This window comes from Pongo pygmaeus, chromosome 12 (assembly GCF_028885625.2).
Source record: "Pongo pygmaeus isolate AG05252 chromosome 12, NHGRI_mPonPyg2-v2.0_pri, whole genome shotgun sequence".
Classification (NCBI taxonomy): domain Eukaryota; kingdom Metazoa; phylum Chordata; class Mammalia; order Primates; family Hominidae; genus Pongo; species Pongo pygmaeus.
In genome coordinates this window covers 78,185,919-78,206,862 of record NC_072385.2, presented here as the reverse complement: position 1 = coordinate 78,206,862, position 20,944 = coordinate 78,185,919, and the positions used below count along the sequence as shown (strand labels likewise).

At 35.6% G+C, this 20,944-nt stretch overlaps 1 protein-coding gene across 18 annotated transcripts in view; it reads right to left on the bottom strand.

The window, feature by feature from the left end:
• CCDC88A (coiled-coil domain containing 88A) overlaps window positions 1-20,944 on the bottom strand; it is a 131,819-nt gene that overhangs the window by 62,791 nt on the left and 48,084 nt on the right. For all 18 annotated transcript variants that reach the window (XM_054473900.2, XM_054473901.2, XM_054473902.2 and 15 more), the window contains exons 6-8: window positions 13,255-13,338; window positions 11,603-11,743; window positions 4,790-4,962 (exon numbers count right to left, since the gene is read on the bottom strand). In XM_054473900.2, coding sequence (XP_054329875.1) covers window positions 4,790-4,962; window positions 11,603-11,743; window positions 13,255-13,338 — 398 coding nt within the window. The remainder of the gene's footprint in view (window positions 1-4,789; window positions 4,963-11,602; window positions 11,744-13,254; window positions 13,339-20,944) is intronic.

The window sequence follows — 20,944 nt, the reverse complement described above, 5'->3', positions numbered from 1 at the left end:
TTCCGGCTAATTTTTTGTAGAGATGGGGTCTCACTCTGTTGTCCAGGGTGGTCTTGAGCTCCTGGCCTAAAGCAATCTTCCTGCCTCAGCCTCCCAAAGCACTGGGATTACAGGTATGAGCCATGGTGCTCAGCCCAAAACCATAATTTTTAATGGCAGAAAAATATTCCCTTTGCTAGAGAAACCATACTTTACTAAGTGGATTCCATTTTTCATTGTACTATATAATCTTTTAGTAAATAAGCTCATTACTATACATAAAATCCTGTGTATTTCAGGACAGTTTTCTTTTTCTTTTCTTTTTTAAGAGATAGGGTGTCACTAAGTTGCCCAGCCTTGCTTTGAACTCTTAGGCCCAAGAATTCCACCTCAGCCTCCTAAGTAACTGGGACTACAAGTGCACACTGCTGTGCCTGGCTTTTAGGACAGATTTCTAAAAGTGCATTACAAGTTAAAAGGCATTTGAAACACGTTAAGTATCCCTTATCTGAGCTGCTTGGGACCCAGAAGTATTTAGAATTTTTTCAGGTTTTTTTTTTCCTCCGTTTGAGACAGTCTCACTCTGTTACCCAGGCTGGAGTGTGGTGGTGCAGTCCCAGCTCACTGCAGCCTTGACCTCCTGGTTCAGGTGATCCTCCTGCCTCAAGCTCCCATGTAGCTGGGACCACAGGCACGTGCCACCACACCCCCAATTTTTAAAAATTATTGGTAGAGACGGGTCTCCCTGTGTTGCCCAGGCTGGTCTCAAACTCCTGAGCTCAAGCAATCCTCTTGCCTCAGCCTCCCAAAGTACTGGAATTATAGGCATAAGCCACCACGCCCCGCCTCATTTTAACCATTTTTAAACATATAATTCAGCAGCATTAATTACATTCACAATGTTGAATGTTGGCCATTCCTTGTATCTGTTAACACGCAGAATTCAAAACAGATGTCTACAGAAAAATATGCACCTGAATGTTCACAGCAGCATTATTCATAATAGCCAAAAACTGGAAAGAATTCAAATGCCCATCAACCAAAAAATGGCTAATCAAAATGCGGTATATCCATTCAGTGGAATATTACTCAACTCTAAAAAGAATAAAGTATTGATACATGCTACAACATGGATGAACCTGGAAAACATTATGCTAAATAAATGAAGCCAGTCACAAAAGGCATGTATTGTATGATTCCATTTATACAATAAAATGTCCAGAATAGGCAAAGTCATGGAAACAGAAAGTAGATTAGTGATTGCCAGGAGCTGAGGGCAAAGGGGGACAGACAGTGACTGTTACTAAACATGGGGTTTCTTTTGGCGGTGATGAAAATGTCGTGAAATTGGTGTGTGGGCCGGGCACAGTGGCTCACTCCTGTAATCCCAGCACTTTGGGAGGCTGAGGCAGTGGATCAGAAGGTCAGGAGCTCAAGACCAGCCTAACTAACAAAGTGAAACCCCGTCTCCACTAAAAATACAAAAATTAGCCAGGCGTGGTGGTGCACACCTGTAATCCCAGCTACTCAGGAGGCTGAGGCAGAATTGCTTGAACCCGGGAGGCGGAGGCTGCAGTGAGCCGAGATCACGCCATTGCACTCCAGCCTGGGCAACAGAGTGGGACTCCATCTCAAAAAAAAAAACAAAAAAAACAAAAAAACAAGAAATTGGTGTGTGATGACTGCACAACTCTGAATAAACTCTATGAAAAAAACACTGACTTGTTCACTTTAAAAGGATGAATTTTCTGACCTGCGAATTATATCTCAATAAGTCTTTTATTTTTTTGAAAAATAATGAATAGTTTATATTAGAAAAATTCTTTCAAAACATGGAATTTATGGAGGCAGGGTTAAAGGGAGTCTTTGGTAGTATTAACTACTGCATAAAAGTGAAATTACTATTTTAAATTTAAAAATTACTTTTTTCACTCATATCACAAATTATACTTTTACTCCATATGTTTATAAATCAAAAGCAATTATATCATAATGTACTGCCCCATAAATGAGTATGCTGTTAATTTGCACTTTCTGATTGTAATTACTTATTGTATAGTTTCCATTCGGTATAAGGCAACCTGCTGTTTTTGTCTACCATGATTTCTGCACTTCATTCACTTTAGTAGAGATCTGTCCCAATAAAAAGAACTAATAGGAGATTTACTTCTTTTTAATAATAGAAGAAATCCATAAAGAAACACATTTTCAAAGGGCAACGAAGATATTAGATGGTATTTGTTGAAAAGCTAGTTACTGGGAATACTAGTTACAATACTGGCACATTTATTTACCCATTAAAAATATCCATTTACATTTTCTAATCAGTATTAGAAAACCAAATTTCATCAATCTCCTCAAGTTGTTTGGAATTTTAATATATTCTATGTCCAAGTAAATTTTATTTAAAAATTAAATTTGAACATAGTGCAAAACCTTAAACGAATTCACAGCCATCATTACGGTTCTAATTGCATGCTTTATCTAAAGACTGGAGAAGATTGTGCTAAATTATATGGAGCAAACTAGTGTTCACTATTTAGACTATCCATTAACTGCCAGTCAAACTAATAACAGCAATCTCTTCCCTAATTTTCCTGGTGCAGCTGTTTATAGAATATCCTGGGCGTGTTCATTTCAATAGATACATAATAATGCAGACATCCACAAATGAAAGCTGTTATTTTTTATTTTCAAATTTTCCTATGGACTGTAATATTTTTTCTACCTTGCATATTCAATCACGTTCTTTAACTACTTTAAATAATCAGTAAATAAATTTAATTGCTACATTGTGGTTTTAAATTTAAAATCTATATTCTGAAGCTCAAATTCCAAGAAACCAAACCAAAAAAAAAAAAAAAAAGCCCCCACAACAAAAATCCTTTGTTCTTTTAAAAGTACAAAATAAAAACAAATCTCCAGCAGAGACTGATCACATCTTTACTTGTGGTTCACCAAGGAATGCCTATGTAACATTTACACTTACTATTCTGTAATGGTCTTAAAATTAAGAAAATACAATTTCATCAGCACTAACCAAATCTGAATGCAGTCATGCATCGTTTAAGTATGGGAATACACTCTAACGAGTTAGGTGATTTCATCACTGGACAAACATCACAGAGCATATAGAACTTACACAAATCTAGACGGTAACAGCCTACTATATACCTAGGCAATATGGTATAGCTTATTGCTTCTCAAACTTATACAGCATGTGACAGTACTGAATACTGTAGGCAACTGTAACACAATGGTTAAGTATTTGTGTTTTTAAACATATCTAAACATAGAAAAGGTACAGTACAAATAAAGTATAAAAGATAAAAAATGGTACTTTTTTTTTTTTTTGAGACAGAGTCTCGCTCTGTCGGCTAGGCTGGAGTGCAGTGGTGTGATCTTGACTCACTGCAACTTCCACCTCCTGGGTTCAAGCGATTCTCCTGCCTCAGCCTCCCAGGTAACTGGGACTACAGGTGCCTACCACCACGCCTGGCTAATTTTTGTATTTTTAATAGACACAGGGTTTCACCATGTTGGCCAGGCTGGTCTTGGAACTCCTGACCTCAAGTGATCCACCCGCCTCGGCCTCCCAAAGTGATGGGATTACAGGCATGAGCCACCGCAGCAGCCATGTTTTTAATATAATAAACTTTAAAATTTTTAAACTTAACTCTTTTATAATAATGTTTAGTAACGTTTAGTTTAAAACATAAACACATTGTACAACTGTACAAAAATATTTTCTTTCTTTATATCCTTATGCTTTTTTTTTTTCTTTTTTGAGACAGAGTCTCCCTCTGTCACCCAGGCTGGAGTGCAGTGTCACCATCTCGGCTCACTGCAACCTCCACCTCCCTGATTCAAGCAATTCCCCTGCCTCAGCCTCCCAAGTAGCTGGGATTACAGGTGCACCCCACCATGCCCGGATAATTTTTTTGTATTTTCTAGTAGAGACGGGGTTTCACCATGTTGGCCAGACTGGTCGTGAACTCCTGACCTCAGGCAATCTGCCTGCCTCAGCCACCCAAAGTGCTGGGATTACTGGTGTGAACCACCGCGCCTGGCCTATATCCTTACTCTATAAGCATTTTTCTTTTCTTTTTTTACTTTTAAACTTTTTTGTTAAAAACCAAGACATGCACTAGCCTAGGCCTACACAGGGTCAGGAACATCAAGGCGTTACTAGATGATAGGGATTTTTCAGCATCATTGTAATCTTACAGGACCACCATCATATATGTGGTCCACTGTTAACTGAAATGTCGTTATGTGGCACATGACTGTATTTACCTTTACTAAGTACGTAACTCAGGCATTTCAATGCAAGATACATACACAAAACTATTTTTTGGTAATAGTATAATGTGAAGAACTCAGTCTTTTAAAACATTAAATTTTGGGGGGGAGAACAGGTGCAAAACATTAATTTTAAAAGAGTTAGACTTATTGATCTCCATCAGTAGTTCCTAGTAATTTGGATTTCAAGGAACGTAAAGACAAAAAATTAAGAGCCCCAATTTGCCAAATGAGGACATTATTTTATTTTAAAAAATACATTATTTTATTTAAAAAATACATACCAGAAGGCTAGAAAGTCCATAAATCCAGAATAAAAGGCATCCTTTAAACTGTTAAGATTTAACAATAGGAAAACCTTATGCCAACCTCCTTATTTTTCTCATTTTGACACATACTTGTGAAAACACTGACACAAGCTAGCAATATTTCCATAAGCTTAAAAATATTGTTTAGGTCACCTTTGGGACCATATAAATTCAATGAACCTCAAAAATCAGCGACTTACAATTCCTGCCTAAGCCTTCTTATCTTGGCTTTAGCATCTGCCAGTTCCACCGACAGATGTTGTCGACTTTCTGTTCGCTTCATTCCTGGAGAACCACAGGGTGACTGTGCAGATGAAGAGGCATGGGGTAGAAAATGAAGACCATCCCGCTCTTCAGAGAGTTCTATGATAGTCTAAAAATACACACAGAATCACTTTCAGTATTCTACATATTAGCAAACTAAACACATCAACACGATCCACTAGGTCTAAGAATTGTACTGCAATATCAAAAACAATTCACTGGTCAAAAACATCTTAACTATCATATTTAGTTGTCATTCTTAAAAGTTTCATTCAACAGTTCATGCATGAGCTACTTAGCAAATGACACTAAACAAGATAATAATGTTTTTCCCTTCCTAGTTTTTTTCTCTTTATTTATTTATTTATTTTTAAAGTTCTGGGGTACACGTGCAGGGTATGCATGTTTGTTACATAGGTAAATGTGTGCCATGGTAGTCTGCTGCACCTAAAAACCCATCACCTAGGTATTAAGCCCAGCATGCATTAGCTCTTTTCCCTAATGTTTTCCCGACCTGGCCTCCCCTGACAGGCTCCAGTGAGTCTTGTTCCCCTCCATGTGTCGATGTGTTCTCATTGTTCAGCTTCCACTTATAAGTGAGAACCTGTGGTGTTTGCTTTTCTGTTCCTGCATTAGTTTGCTGAGGATAATGGCTTCCAGCTTCATCCATGTCCCTGCAGAGGACATGATCTCATTCCTTTTCATGGCTGCATAGTATCCCATGGTTTATATGTAACACAGTTTCTTTATCCAATCTATCATTGAGGGCATTTGGGTTCATTCCATGTCTTTACTATTTTTCCCTTCCTAGTTCTTTTAACAAAAGAAATCAATTATGATGAAAATGATTAGATTAGACAGCCAATGTTGGAAAGGCATAAAAGACCTGTTGAAATAGAAAAGAAATAAACCCGAAAATGATTTGGCCAGAACTATGTTGTCCAATATAATAGCCAGTAGCATAGGTGGCTATTTAATTAAAAATTTTTTAAGTTAAAAATTCAGTTCCGGGCCAGGCACAGTGGCTCACACCTGTAATCCCAGCACTTAGGGAGGCCGAGGAGGGCAGATCATTTGAGGTCAGGAGTTCAAGACCAGCCTGACCAACATGGTGAAATCCCACATGTACTAAAAATACAAAACAATTAGCTGGGCATGGTGGTGTGCACCTGTAATCTCAGCTACTGGGAGGCTGAGGCAGGAGGTTACAATGAGCCAAGATTGCTCCATTGCACTCCAGCCTGGGTGACAGAGTAAGACTTCATCTCAAAAAAATAAAATAAAATAAAATTCAGTTCCTTAGTCACACTAGCCACATTTCAAGCGCACACAGCCATTACTGTATGCACTGGGACAGCCCAGAAATACAATCTTGGACAGCCCAGAAATACAATCTTGCCATCACTGCAGAATTGGACAGCACTGTTCTTGAATTATGAACAGGGTTCTTGGAGGGTCCTAACAATACCTCAAAGGTTTAGCTCAATCTCTTTACTCTGCAGTAAGTAACTGAGGCACAGTGATTGATTTCTCCATAATCACACAACTAGCTAATATGCCATGACTCCAGGCCAGTCTAACTCCACATCTTATGCTCTAATAGTAGTTCCAATCTGCTTACTATCTCAAAGATAGATTCCTTCCTTCCTTCTGCTTCCCATCTCAAAAATTCCTTCCTTTCTTCTTTCCTTCCTTCCTTTCCTTCCTTCCTTCTTTCCTTCCTTCCTCCCTCTCCCTCTCCCTCTCTCTCTCTCTCTCTCCCTCCTCTCTCTCCTCTCTCTTTCTTTCCCCTCCATGGGACACAAACCTCCCTTTCATTTTCCTAAATCTAAACTTTAAGGGCTATATGTAACTATTCTTCCATTCCCCTAATTTTCCTTTTGTTATCTGTAAATTCTCTTACTCTGAACTCTTTCTCAGGTTTTTCTTTCAAATTTCTCAGGCAAATAAACTGTCTTATATAGCAATTTCAGCTGTACTACTATTCTAGAAAGAATGGGTAGGGCTACCATCTTGGGATCATGAAATAAGCATCCTTGCTTTATTTCTCATTGCCAAGTCTTATCTGCCTTCCCTGAATCATTACTTTTTATTTTTTCAACATCTACCAGAATTAATTTCTTTATCCTCACGATACATTTCAGCACCTGTATCAAGGTCTGTCTTAACTTCTTGCCAGTAACTATCGCTTTCCGATTCCAGTATGTCTGTTGATGAACCTCAGAATGTTACTTCTCATTTCTTTTTCTCCCTACTAATTTCATGTCCACTCTTTATTCAATACATACAGTTTTCTCCAGCAAATGAAGCAATTCTTCTATTGTAGCATGCCTCCTTTACTATCATTTTCCTATGTCACCATATCTACTCTTGAACCTTTAATCACTCAACTCCTCCCCGCTTTTACTCAGTCCAAGAGATTATTCCTGGCTACTTTAGAGTTCCTACTCAGCCTGGAATTATAATTAGGCCCTTAAATGTCATCCTTACTGTGCTGTTACTGACTCACTCTTTGCAGAAAAAGAAAAAAGGAATTAACATTTATAGAACTTGTGAGGGATTTTCCAACAAGATCTCATCTAATATTATAATTTGCAATAGAGGTATTATGCCAGTTTTAGACATGATAAAACTTAGGCTCATATGGATTAAATAACTTAACCAAAGTCACCCAACCAATGATACGGATAGCAGAGATTCAAATTCAAGTTTGACTCTAACACTGCTATCTTCCTGACCCACTACCAGTTTTCTCTATTTTTGCTCCAAGATGATAAAGCTCTAACAGAAAAACAAGAAGTTACACAGTCCTACTACAGATCTTGCTATCCATTTTCAATCAAACTCTTTCTACTGCCCATCTATCCTTTTATTGAAATCTTGCTGATTTCCTTTCAAATTTCCCTCTGATGACTATGTAAATGTATTACCTTCTCTACTTAAGCCTCCAACTGCAAACTGCTATCATTACTTCCAATAAATGACCTCTCCTCCAATTTGCCAAAGAAACAAAACCACCTGGGATTAACTCCTTTCTTCTTATGCATTTTTTTGCTCCTAATAGATATTCCTTACTTAAACATTTCAATTTCTTTCTTCTTATTGGCTTTTTTCTCTATGTTCTTCAAAGATATACAAGTTTCTTCAACCCAGGGGAAAAAAAAAATCACAGTCCCTTCTTGGCACTTTTTGAAGGATGGTTCCCATGTCCAAGGACACTATTCAGTTCTATCCCTCTATCAGCATGCTCATCCCAACTTCCCTATCTGTGAACAGTGTTATTAATCTCCATAGTAGCCCAGGCTCCACATACTTGGAGTCAACTTTTATTTGTGTATTTTCTTACTGTCTCAATTATCTTTAATCTTGCTTTCTAACATCTCCTGACTCTAACAAAGCTGACAGATAGTAGTATTTAATATTTGTCTCATGCACAAATAAACTACCACTTAATTATATGCTAGCTCATATTTTGTACTTACAAATAATGTAGTTTTCTCAATAAATCAGATACAATCTTTCTTACACCTCCTTTTTAGCTCTCAATCTCTAACTTTATCTAGCATAGTATTTTACACAAAAATAGGTGCTCAAAAATATTCAATTAAGCAATTCACAAAATTAAGAACAGGAGAAAATACAGAAGACAGATACTACATTTGAACTTAGTAGGTGATGAAATGGAGATATCTATCAAGAGCTTCCAGAAGTCAATGAACTACATATTACAAAATATTAAAAAGAAAGAAAGAAACCTGGTATTTTAAAAGTTAAGAGTTCCCAGAGTATTTTCCATTAAAGATTATTTAGATATTTTGACATTTCTCTAATGGCAGTAACTTCTTGAGTTCAAGGCTTCCTATGCATTTTCAAAATAGTCTGATGCAAAAACAAACAAACAAAGTAATCTGACGAGAAATGTTTTTAAAGCATCACTAATTTCATATGTCCTCCCATTCCTGTAGCATATATATAAGAATATATATAGGAATATATACTATATGCTATAGGAATATATATAAAAAATGATATATATCATTTTTGTACTTAACACTTTCAAAATTTTATTATAGTTAATTATTTTATTAAAATAACTTCCTGATTAGACTATAATAATCTTTGGTTCTTTTTTGAAATAGTTTGTCAGTTTTTTGCTCCCAAGCACAAGACCTTGCAAAAACCAGGTGTTTCTTAATTTATACTGAAGAATGAACATAAAAAGATACATCAATGCTAATGACAAAACAAAAACAAAAACAAAAACAGGTGACCTATTAATTCTACTTGTAGAACTCATCATTAAGGAAAAGAAATTAGGGATGTGCTCAGTACAATCATGGATTTAGGCAAAGGTATTACAGTATTATGTTTCTAACCACGGGCAGTGGAGTTAGATCTGGCAAGTTACTTAACTACTTGGGGCTCAAGTATCTTCATCTATAAAAGATTTCATGCAGATTTAATAATTTCATGCAGATTTTCATGCAGATTTAATAAAACAGTATGTGTTAAACTTATAGCACAAAGTCTGGCATAAAATAAATAGTGATAATAAAGAGATCTTAAATTCATTAAAAATCTCCTATTTGGTTTTTAGTAAAGGGAGAGGACTGAAGACATACTTGTTCTATAGCATTAAGAATACAAAAGAGAAATGTTAAAAAGGGTGACCAAATATATACTTTTTAGACTGAAGTGAAACAATTACAACAAAAGCTAATCAAAACAAAAAAAGTTAAAGAGAAACTCTAAATAACAACTTGTTTCAATCTAATTGAATGACATAGAATTACATTTACATACTACCTTTACATTTGTCTAACATTTTTCACAATTTTTTAAATGACCTTTTCAAGTTAGTCTACTGGTAGCCCAAATTGAGGGAAAAAAATTTCCCAGATAATTGGATATCTCTCCTCCACCCTCTCCCAGCCAGCCAGTTGTTTCCCAAGTATCTGAGACAGAAGAGTATGACCACTTTTCTTTCCTTATTTGAAAAACAAATTCTACAAAAATGCTTAATTGGCAGGATAACACATTTCAAAAGGTTTTTCAAACAATCATTCTATATAGTATTTCATATTCCTTTTAGTTTACCAGAGTCATGTAATGATAAGTATTCTGTTCACCCCATATTAATCAATTCACTTAAATGGGATCAAACTTTTTTTTTTTTGAGACGCCCAGCCTGAGATCAAACATTTTATACATGCCCATCAGTCATATAAAACCAAAGTATAGGCCGGGTGCAGTGGCTCACACCTGTAATCCCAGCACTTTGGAAGACCGAGGAGGGAAGATTACCTGAGGTCAGGAGTTAGAGACCAGCCTGGCCAACATGGCCAAACCCTGTCTCTACTGAAAATACAAAAACTACCCGTGCGTGGTGGCGCATGCCTGTAATCCCAGCTACTTGGGAGGCTGAGGCAGAATTGCTTGAACCTGGGAGGCGGGGGTTGCAGTGAGCCGAGATCATGCCACTGCACTCCAGCCTGCACAACAGAGCCAGACTCCATCTCAAAAAACTTTAAAAAGTAAAATAAAATATAATAAAATAAAACCAAAGTATAGATTTTTAGGAATAATTCCTCAGAAACTGGAGGATACCTTATTGTAATACCTTTAACAACTTGAAATACAAATAAATAAATGTTCTAGAAAATGCATAAATTAGTAAAAAGACACTAAAAAAAGATAGCATATAGTTAAAAAATCTGATTGAAAATTAAATGATCTCAGGATAAATTTATCTCAGGATAAATTTGATGCATAGTAGGAATGTTTTCCAATTTATTCTTTCCTTCCTTTGGTCTCAATGTCCCAGCTTTTTAAAAAATTTAATTGTTGCTCTAAAAATGTTTATTTTGTATATTTTCTTTTTGTTTAATGCCTGAAGAAATATTGAAAATTCACATCAGAACTGACTAACCTCTAGAGAGACAAGAAAGTTTTATTCTGAAAAAAATCTTTAGGAATTTTCTTTATGTAGTCTGTCATTGGTCTCAAGAGTATTGATACAACTTCTCTATAAATAAGCTCAAAACTGTCTCTCGCATATAAATGAAACTGATAAAAGCTATATATTCTGCAGAATGGCAGAGTACTTTGCTCTGCTATTAAGAAAATATTACCCACCACCACATGCACTAAAGTCTAGACTCTTTAAAATTATAAACTGCTTTCAGACAGTGCAGATAGAAAACTTGGTACACTGTTACTCTTTTTAAAAAGCAAAGTTCTGTTTTAACGGACTTAAAATAATTCTCTTTCTAAAATCACACCTCATTTGAGATCTTTTGTGGGACATTTTATTCAGAACACCTGTTATTCTCCTTTTATTAAAACTTACTTTTCCAACCTCAACATGTGGCAATAAAACTACGAAATTAGCCTTAAGCAAATTCTTATGCTTCACGGCAATGATTTTTCCACTTACATCAACTATATTTTCAGTTTCACACTTCTGTATTGTTGCCAAACCTGTGGGGATGACTTGAAAAACACACAGGAACAAAATCAGAATAATACTAATTTAAAAGAAAAGGAGAAGAGAAAACCTAACTGCAATCTGTTTACTAGCAATTTGGGGTTCTTATACATCCTTTCAGGTTCCTGTGTTCCACACAAAAAAAGACACTCCTGTATTACCTGTCTCTAAGAAATAGTATCGTTTCTGAAAACTTCCTAAAGCTACTATTTTCTTTTTTGGAAAGCAAACTTTCACAATACACTGAAAGAAATTTACAAACCTCTGAATGTTCATCTCTCTCATCTATAAGTCTTTTTAGATGCAATGCCATATTTTTCAAGAGTGGTTCTATGTCCTCCTGCGACATATCAGTCACTTCCATCCATTGCAGGTCAAACACATTTTCCTGATTATGAGTTACCTTTAGAAAAGTAACCAAAATAAACAACCAAAAAAGTGGCTAATACTTAAAAATCTATTTCACTATAGTACAATATTAGCTCAAGTATTATATAACCCATATAAAATACGAAAAGCCAATATGATGTTAGAAGGAGAACATTTGAAATTAATGATGAAAACACTACAAATAAAAATTATTTTAACTAAATATAAACCTTAAATGAATTAATATTCATTTTCTAGTTAACAAAAACAAAATATTAATATTTAACTCAAGGCATTCTTAAAGGAAAGTAATGTTGATATATCCTGATGACTTCTTTAACAAAATCAACTGAATTCTGTAGATAAGACTTCTAATTTATTGTACTTGAATTCAAGAGCAAAAGGTTTTTAATCTTGTAGGATATACGTTATTGCATTGTTGTTACTGAATATCTAGGTCTTTATAGATTCTGAAGATGACACTGTCACAGAAGCTTAGGAGAAAGGAATACCAATATAAAGATCTTGAAAAGAATGGAAAAGTTATATAAGTGCCTTCCATTTCTCACTGTAATTCTAATAATTTGCTTTAACTTTCATAACAAACAGCAAAAATAATTACACTTCCAAGGATGGTGGCAAATTCAGTAACTTGCAATACTTAGCATTTATTCAGAATAAAACAAATCCACATAACTAGCATAAATCAAGTATGTCTCTATAATGGGAGACTACCAATAAAACTACATCTTGTAAAGTACTAATATGCTTATTGTTGATAATAATGTTACTGATGAGAAATCTGGGCTTTACGAATGCTAAATGAGAGAAAAGATGTCCTATGGAACACAAAAGTCTTCTAAACAAAGAATATTTTAAATACTACCAATTTTCACTATTAAAAAATTTTCTTTTCCCTTTTCTAATCAACATGTAAAATTTAACACAGTAATTCTAAAGTGTCTTTATAAGATTAAAAGCCCAAGAATAGACAGATACAGAAACAGCAGCTTTTAAAATGAATCTTAAACAAATTTTAATTTCAATTATTTGACACTGCACAATACACCCTAGACTTAAGTTTTTATATGAATGCTACAAATCATTAATGTGTTTATAATCCAAGTAATATCTTTAACAAAAATTATGCTGTCTATTCATTCAAAAGAAAATCACTAGAATCACAATACTAAGCTTGTCATCTTACCTCACTATCGTTTTGAATTACAAGCAGTGTTCCACTTTCTGCTATTTCCATTTACTGCTTTGTAATCCATTCTAACAAAGACATATACCTCATTCCTCAAATAACACTTTCTGCCTATGTCACTATAGAATAAAGGCAAGAGTATATTTGTAGTTAACAGTGTGCCAAGTGTAAGGAACTATCTCTAAAGAGAAGACAATTTGTATAAAAGCAGGGTCCATCTATACTTGTTGATTTGTTCTTGCTTATTCTATGACTTTTAAGTATTTTAGGAGATAGACAAATAAACACACCACAAGCTTCATAAATAGCACATAAAATTGTATATAGGTCATTACCTCTTGAATATGTGCGGCAACCGCTGCTTTTGTATCAAAATCTAAACCTTGAATTCTTTCAATAAATTCTTCTTTTTTCTGACACTGAAATAAATGAATAAAATAGTTATTCATACTTTATAGGGTATGGTCCTTAAAATGTTATATATAACTAAAACTTTATGAGGTTTGCTATATTTTGAAAAGTATAGTAAGAGTTTTGTTTTGCATTTAAATTGTCTAACATACTTACCTAATAAACAACTTAGAAATAATTATTTTAAAAAGCAAGGCACTGAAAATCCATACTATTTTTATGCTGGAAAGTTCTAAAGTAGGAAACCATTACACAACCCATCTGAGGTTAGCACAATATTATTATGCTAACTTTACACACAGAGAAGTAAAGAATCAAGAACTTGTTTCAGTGAGGATAAGTTACTTGCCAAAAAACACAGTGAGTCAGTGGCAGAATTCGGAATACAGCCAAAATGCTCAGTCAGTCCCTGACTATTACCAAACAACACAGCCTTTCTTCTTGGAAAAAAAATTTAAGCAATTTTTACTTCAAGCTTACAATTCATTCTCACATCTTCATCCTATCAAGCTTAATAAAAGAAACCCACTTTTGTGGCCCAGTTCAACATTTATAATGTAATCTAATAAATATTTGATTTGTTTCTAACATAGCAAAGTTACCAGAGGCAAAATTAAAAAATATATACATGAGTACACATGTAACCAAATGGAATAAAGGGGTTAATTCTTTATTGTGTAACTTTTAAAAAGCTTTATATAAATTACAAATAATAAAATGCAAAACAATCTTTTCCTTCCAGTCAGCATTAACAATTTAACATGCATTTTAATCTCCACCTTCACCTACATCTCTAATGCTGCAAACCAACTGCTAGTATCACTGTATTCTTACAGCTAACAAATGCGAAGTGCCTACAAAATAGACAGCACTGCCTTGTCTAACTTCAATGCATCTCCTGGACCAATTACTGAACTACTAGTGAGGACAATATAGTCACAAAATTACAAACTAGCTCTTTGATCATGAAACTTATAAGTCTCTGATTTATGCTTTACATGTTTATTTTATCAAATTGTAATACTGTATTTTCTACTACTATACAACTTAAATATACACTTCTATCAATGCAGAAAGTTCTATATCTTGTAAACACAGAATTATTAGGATAATAAAATGGTTAAAACTAAATTACCAGAAATGTATAATTCCTAGTTGTGATTAGGAAGTCAGAGTTTTGGGGGGATGGAATAAAACTTAGTGGGTTTAAACTCAAGAATTTTTGTCTAGCAAATAATACTTGACAGGCCTTGTAAGAACAATTAAGAATTACATTCTAATCATAAATTTGTAGCTTATATAAAATAATTAACTTTTCAGGTATAGTAACATCAATTTTAAAATTTAACACTACCAAAACTGTTGACCTACGCAGTTTCTGAGCCTATCAGAACACAAAACAGCATAATTATTATCAAAGGTAATGACCATGACTCACCGAAGAGTCCCTTAATTCAACTGCCATATCTTTCTCTGCCTTCAGTTTAGACTAAATAGATATACTTCCATTTTCTAAGCCAGAGCCACTTGTTTTTTACTTGTACTATCTTTAGGAGCTCGTCCTTTAGCACAATCTCAACACAAATCAATGAAAATTTTCCCTTTACTCTTGTAACACACACGATTTCTACTAAATCTCACATCTTAATTTAACTCTTAAAAGTTAAGCATTCTCAAAACGTTTTATAAACAGGTTGGGCTTCCCTAAAGATACAGAATAAATTTCATAGGCTTTTGAAGGATAAAAAAGAGAAAGACTGTCAAGATGGAAAAAAGAATAAAATATTCAAACTTTGAAGCTGAATAATCAGATCAAATTTCTATATCAGAGCTGCCCAATACGGTGATCATTAGCTATATGCAGCTATTGAGTACCTGAAATGTAGCTAGTGCAACTGAGAAACTGAAATTTTAATTTAATTGTAATTAATTTTAATTTAAATAGCCATATGCGGCTAGTGGCTACTGTACTGAATGGGCCAGCTCCAGAGCATGAGAAAGTCTGGTGTTAAAAACAGATATATAGCTTAATACCAGCTGTGAAGACTAAATAATATCAGCAAATTGTTTTTTCCAATTAAAATTAAGCTCTCTTATCTTTATGTAAAGTTCTTAAACTCTCATGGGCACTAAAATTAATTTGTTAACTCTATTGTATTATAGTAACTGATTACTAAGCCAGTAGATTACCATGATATTCTAAGAATATGATATGGAGGCCAGGCACGGTGGCTCACGCCTGTAATCCCAATACTTTGGGAGGCTGAGGCGGCTGGATCACCTGAGGTCAGGAGTTCAAGACCAGCCTGGCCAACATGGTGACACCCTGTCTCTATTAAAAATACAAAAAATTAGCCAGGTGTGGTGGCAGGCACCTGTAATCCCAGCTACTTGGGAGGCTAAGGCAGAAGAATTGCTTGAACTCAGGAGGTGGAGGCTGTAGTGAGCTGAGATTGCGCCACTACACTCCAGCCTAGGCAACAGAGCAAGACTGTGTCACACATACACACACAAGATATGATGTGGAAACCTGGACATAGGAAAAAGGCAAAAAAGTGATTAGGGTGGGAGGTGGGTAGGAGAGAAATGCATAAACCCTAACGTTGTACATCTTCTACCAGAGAGCTTAAGCCCTTAATACTTTATTCCTCAAATTCCTCTTATTTTCAATACCTGCTCTATGTCTTAAAGAAAGAAGACAGGTTTATACGGAAAAGCTATACTAAAATAGAGGAAATGGCACCCAAAACAAGGTATTGAACAAGAAAATAATAAAACAAGGAACACATTATAGTGTTTTAAATAAGAAAACTGATAATATAGGTCTAAATAAATCATAGTTCTACCAAAGAGCAATAAGCAGGGATTCAAACAGACATTTGTACACTCATGTTCATAGCAACATTGTTTACAAGGGCCAAAAAATGGAGGCAACTCAAGTGTTCATCAATGATGAATGGATGAACAAAATTTGGTATATATAAACAATGGAATATTATTCAGCCTTAATAAGGAAGGAAACTGACACATGCTATAGCATGAAAAAACCTTAAAGACATTATGCTAAGTGAAATAAGCCCATCAAAAGGACAAATACTGTATGATTCCATTTATATGAGGTACTTAGAGCAATCGAATTCATAGAGACATAAAGTAAAATGGTGGTTACCAAGGTCTGGTAACAAAGGGAGTCATCATTTAATGGGTACAGAGTTTTAGTTTCAGAAGATGAGAAAAATTCTTCAGATGGATGGTGGTAACGATTACACAACAATGTGAATGTACAGCAATCAGAATACCACTGAAATATATAGTTAAAAAATTGTTAAAATGGTAAATTTCCTATTATGTATTTGAAAACTATACTTGTATCAACAAAAGTCTCCCTCTTTGAGCTATATTTGTATTTTTAAATATTCTCAGAAAAACAAATGCCTTGCTAGAAATTGTTTTATTTCCTTTGTTTTTTTTTTTTTTAAGAGACTGGGTCTTGCTACGTTACCAGGCTGGAACACAGTGGTTATTCACAGGCATGATCATAGCATACGGCTGCCTTGAACTCCTGGCCTCAAGTGATCCTCCCAAGTAGCTGAGACAAAAGGCGCATCATTGAACCAAGCAGAAACTTGTTTTATTTCTAAAATGCTAACTTTTAAGATGCTTTACAGATCATTGATAAGTAAACAACAGATTGTAGCCATCAAACTGACCAAGTTCAAAACTGGTTTTCAGAATCAAATACTAATGTTAGATTCCTTCTAAGAGTACACAAAAGGGTCAAAATTTTAATTCCAACCACACTTGACACTCAGTTACTTTCAGCACTACCCAACCTGGCCAAAGTCCAAAATAAGTAATATTTCTGGATACTAAGTAGCCTGCACTGATAGGTATTATATAGGTTTTAAGTTCTGCTAAAAAGAGGTGAATTTCACATAGTCTTAGAACAAAGAAATTTCCAAACAAAACACTGCAAAAATTTTTCTTCTGCATAGGAGGGTTTCACCTAGGACTCTCTAACTACTTCAGGGCAAGGATGAAGAGTCACAGATGTGTGAAAATTCTAGGTGATGCTCAGAACTGGTTCAGAAGACTTGGGTTGCCCATTGAAAAAGATTCTGGAGGAACCTGACTGAGTTGGACAGCCAATAACAAAAATACCCAAGCCCTGGCCTTGGACGGTTTTCTTCACATTTAAAGTTAGTTATGTGGCTTTTACTTACATATAATCAAGGATTAAAAGTCATAATTTATTTTGTCAGGTAAGATCTTTGGATAATGGTTAACTTTACTGTTTTTGAATGCTGCTTCCTCTTAAGAATTTCATTTCTTTTTCTTCAAAAGAAGAAAATATTTTTCAATTTCCCAATGCTTGTTTCTCTCTCTCTCTCCCCCCTCCCTCTCTCTCTCTTTCTCCCTCTTTAATTAAAAAAAAATTTTTTTTTTGTTCAGATAGTTTCCTTATGTTGCCCAGGTTGATCTCAAACTCCTGGGCTCAAGCAATCCTCCTGCCTCGACCTCCCATAGTGCTGGGATTACAGGCATGACCCACTGCACCCAGCCCTATTTCTTTTCATGAATATAGTATCTCTTGAAACCTGTGGTCCACTGATTTCCTAAACTCTAGTATCATATCAGCAAATTTTATCTTGCTATTTCTATCTACAAATAACAATTTATAACAGATAAAATTGATTGACCTAGATGTGGGAAAACATGCTATTTACATATTGTACTAATCATTAGAATTTTAATCTGTTCAACTACAAGATGAACAAATTTTCTGAAACAGAGGACATTTTACAAAATATTCCAACAATACTTGTTGGCTGATTGGTTTCCTCAATAGCTTCTTGTCCAGAAACACATTCTGGCTATTAAGTATCAACAAAGACTTCTAATTGTTTATATGGTCACAGCTGAAGGCTGACAGATTTTGGTCACACATTTTATATTATTAGTTGTAGTGGCTCCAAAACACCTACAGAATAATTTTTTTTTTTTTTTTTTTTTTTGAGATGGAGTCTTGCTCTGTCACCCAGGCTAGAGTGCAGTGGCACGATCTTGGCTCACTGCAATCTCCGCCTCCTGGGTTCAAGCAATTCTCCTGCCTCAGCCTCCCGAGTAGCTGGGATTACAGGTGCCCACTACCACACCCGGCTAATTTTTGTATTTTTAGTAAAGACAGGGTTTCGCTATGTCAGCCAGGCTGGTCTGGAACTCCTGACCTCTCAGGTGATCCACCGTTCCAGCCTCCCAAGTGCTGGGATTACAGGTGTGAGCCACCGCGTCTGGCCTGAAATCTGAACTCTATCTTAAAGTGGCAAATCCAGTCCTTCATAACTCAATCCATGTAAACTCTCCAGTCTAATATCTTGCCATTCATCCCCATGAATCCTACATTTCAACCACACTTTTTTTTTTTTTTTTTTTGAGATGAAGTCTTGCTCTGTTGCCCAGGCTAGAGTGCAGTGGAGCCATCTCGGCTCACTGCAACCTCCATCTCCCAGGTTCAAACAATTCTCCTGTCTCAGCCTCCTGCGTAGCTGGGACTACAAGCACAAGCCACTATGCCCAGCTACTTTTTTGTATTTTTCTTTTGGCAGAGACAACGTTTCACCAGGTAGCCAGACTGGTCTTGAACGCCTCACCTCAAATGATCCACCCACCACCACCCCTGGCCCAACCACACTTTATGTTCCTTGAATAGGCTGTTTTCTCAACATCTTTGCACTCATTTCAAATATTACCTTGTCAGAGGGCTTTCCTAATACTACAAGTAAACTTAAGAAAATACTTCTTCAATGTACCAATGTATATTACATTATGGTAATTATCACCTCAAACTCGTACTGTTTACTCTGTCTTCTCTAAAATTCAAACCCCTTGAGCTTTACATCTTTTTTCTAAAATCCCTGTCCCTGTCCTTTACTATAGCACCCATAAACATTAAAACAAAAAAATTAGGTCACTAACATTTTTGAAATGCAGAATGACAACAACATTTTTCAAAATTGGATCTTTCCTCTTTTCTTGGTAGATACATCATTCTGGCACCACAATAGATGCAAGTCTTAAGGGCTCTCAAGTAAAAGCATAATTCTGCTATTACTACATGGACATAAAATATATATAAAGATGGGTCTCTAAGTTTCTTGACAAGCTGATACCATATCAAAAACCAAGGTCTGACACCTTTTCCATCTCCTCATTTCTAAAAAACCTTGAATGATGTTAACATAGGTTAGAATGATGGTCTCCTTGAGCCTTCGCTTTGTTTTGTACAGTTGATAAAACTTATTCTCTCTTCATATGAAAAAAATTAGGCCGGGCACAATGACTCAAGCCTGTAATCCCCCAGCACGTTGGAAGGCCGAGGCGGGCGGATCACCTGAGGTTAGGGGTTCGAGACTAGCCTGGCCAACATGGTGAAACCCTGTCTCGACTAAAAATAAAAAATTAGCCAGGTGTGGTAGCACACACCTATCATCCCAGCTACTTGGGAGGCTGAGGCAGGATAATCACCTGAATCCGGGAGGCGGAGGTTGCAGTGAGCCAAGATAATACCATTGCACTCCAGCCTGGGCAAAAAGAACGAAACTCTGTCTCAAAAGAAAAAAAAAAAAAAAAAAGAGAATTAACTTGCATATAATTAGTCTTTCTTTATTCTCAGATAAATCTACCCTTTGGGACCAGGCAGGGTGGCTCATGCCTGTAATCCCAGTACTTTGGGAGGCCAAGGCAGGAAGATCACTTGAGGTCAAGAGTTTGAAACCAGCCTGGGCAACACAGCGAGGCCCCATTTCTTAAAAAAAAAAAAAAAAAAAAAAAAATTAGTCAGGCATGGTGGCACATACCCGTAGTTCCAGCTGCTCAAAGCCTGAAACGGGAAGATCATTTGAACCCTGGAGGTCAAGGCTGCAGAGAGGTGTGATCATGACACTGCACTCCTGCCTGACAGAGTGAGACCCTGTCTCAAAAAAAGGTCCTTGGTTCTGCTCCATTCCTACTGTGAATTTTACTAATCAGCAATAACCACCAAGCAATAATCAGCAATAAAAACCATATTTATGCTATTGCTATGTAATCTAAATTTACGCAACATTCACCAACACAGGGTATTTTTTAAAGCAAATATAGTACATAAAGGCTGTAAATAAGAGTTGTGTTTCTAACTCAAAATCTGATGACCAAATTAGAAGACCATATTCAACTTAATATTTAATCAATTGTGAAGTAAACACCTGTACATTACACAGCATGAAATTTTAATAACATATATTATCTAAGATTATAGCTCCCAAGCAGTCAGCTCTAAAAGCCCACACTGGGACATATAATTTCTGTTATATGTATGTAAAAAAATTACTAGTAATCATATTATTTGATTATAAATAACCTCATTCCACAAAGAAGTGAGACAGTTTAAAATGACACTGTAATAATTCATCCAAAAAATGGCTGAAATGAAAAACTAACATAGTATAATAGATTTTGAAGTCAGAGCAGAGTTGACTCACAGTTCTTTGGCCTACTAGCAATATGACCTAAATTTAAACTTAGAGTAATCATCCTGGTTTGCCTAGGACAATCCCAGTTTACACATGCCATTCC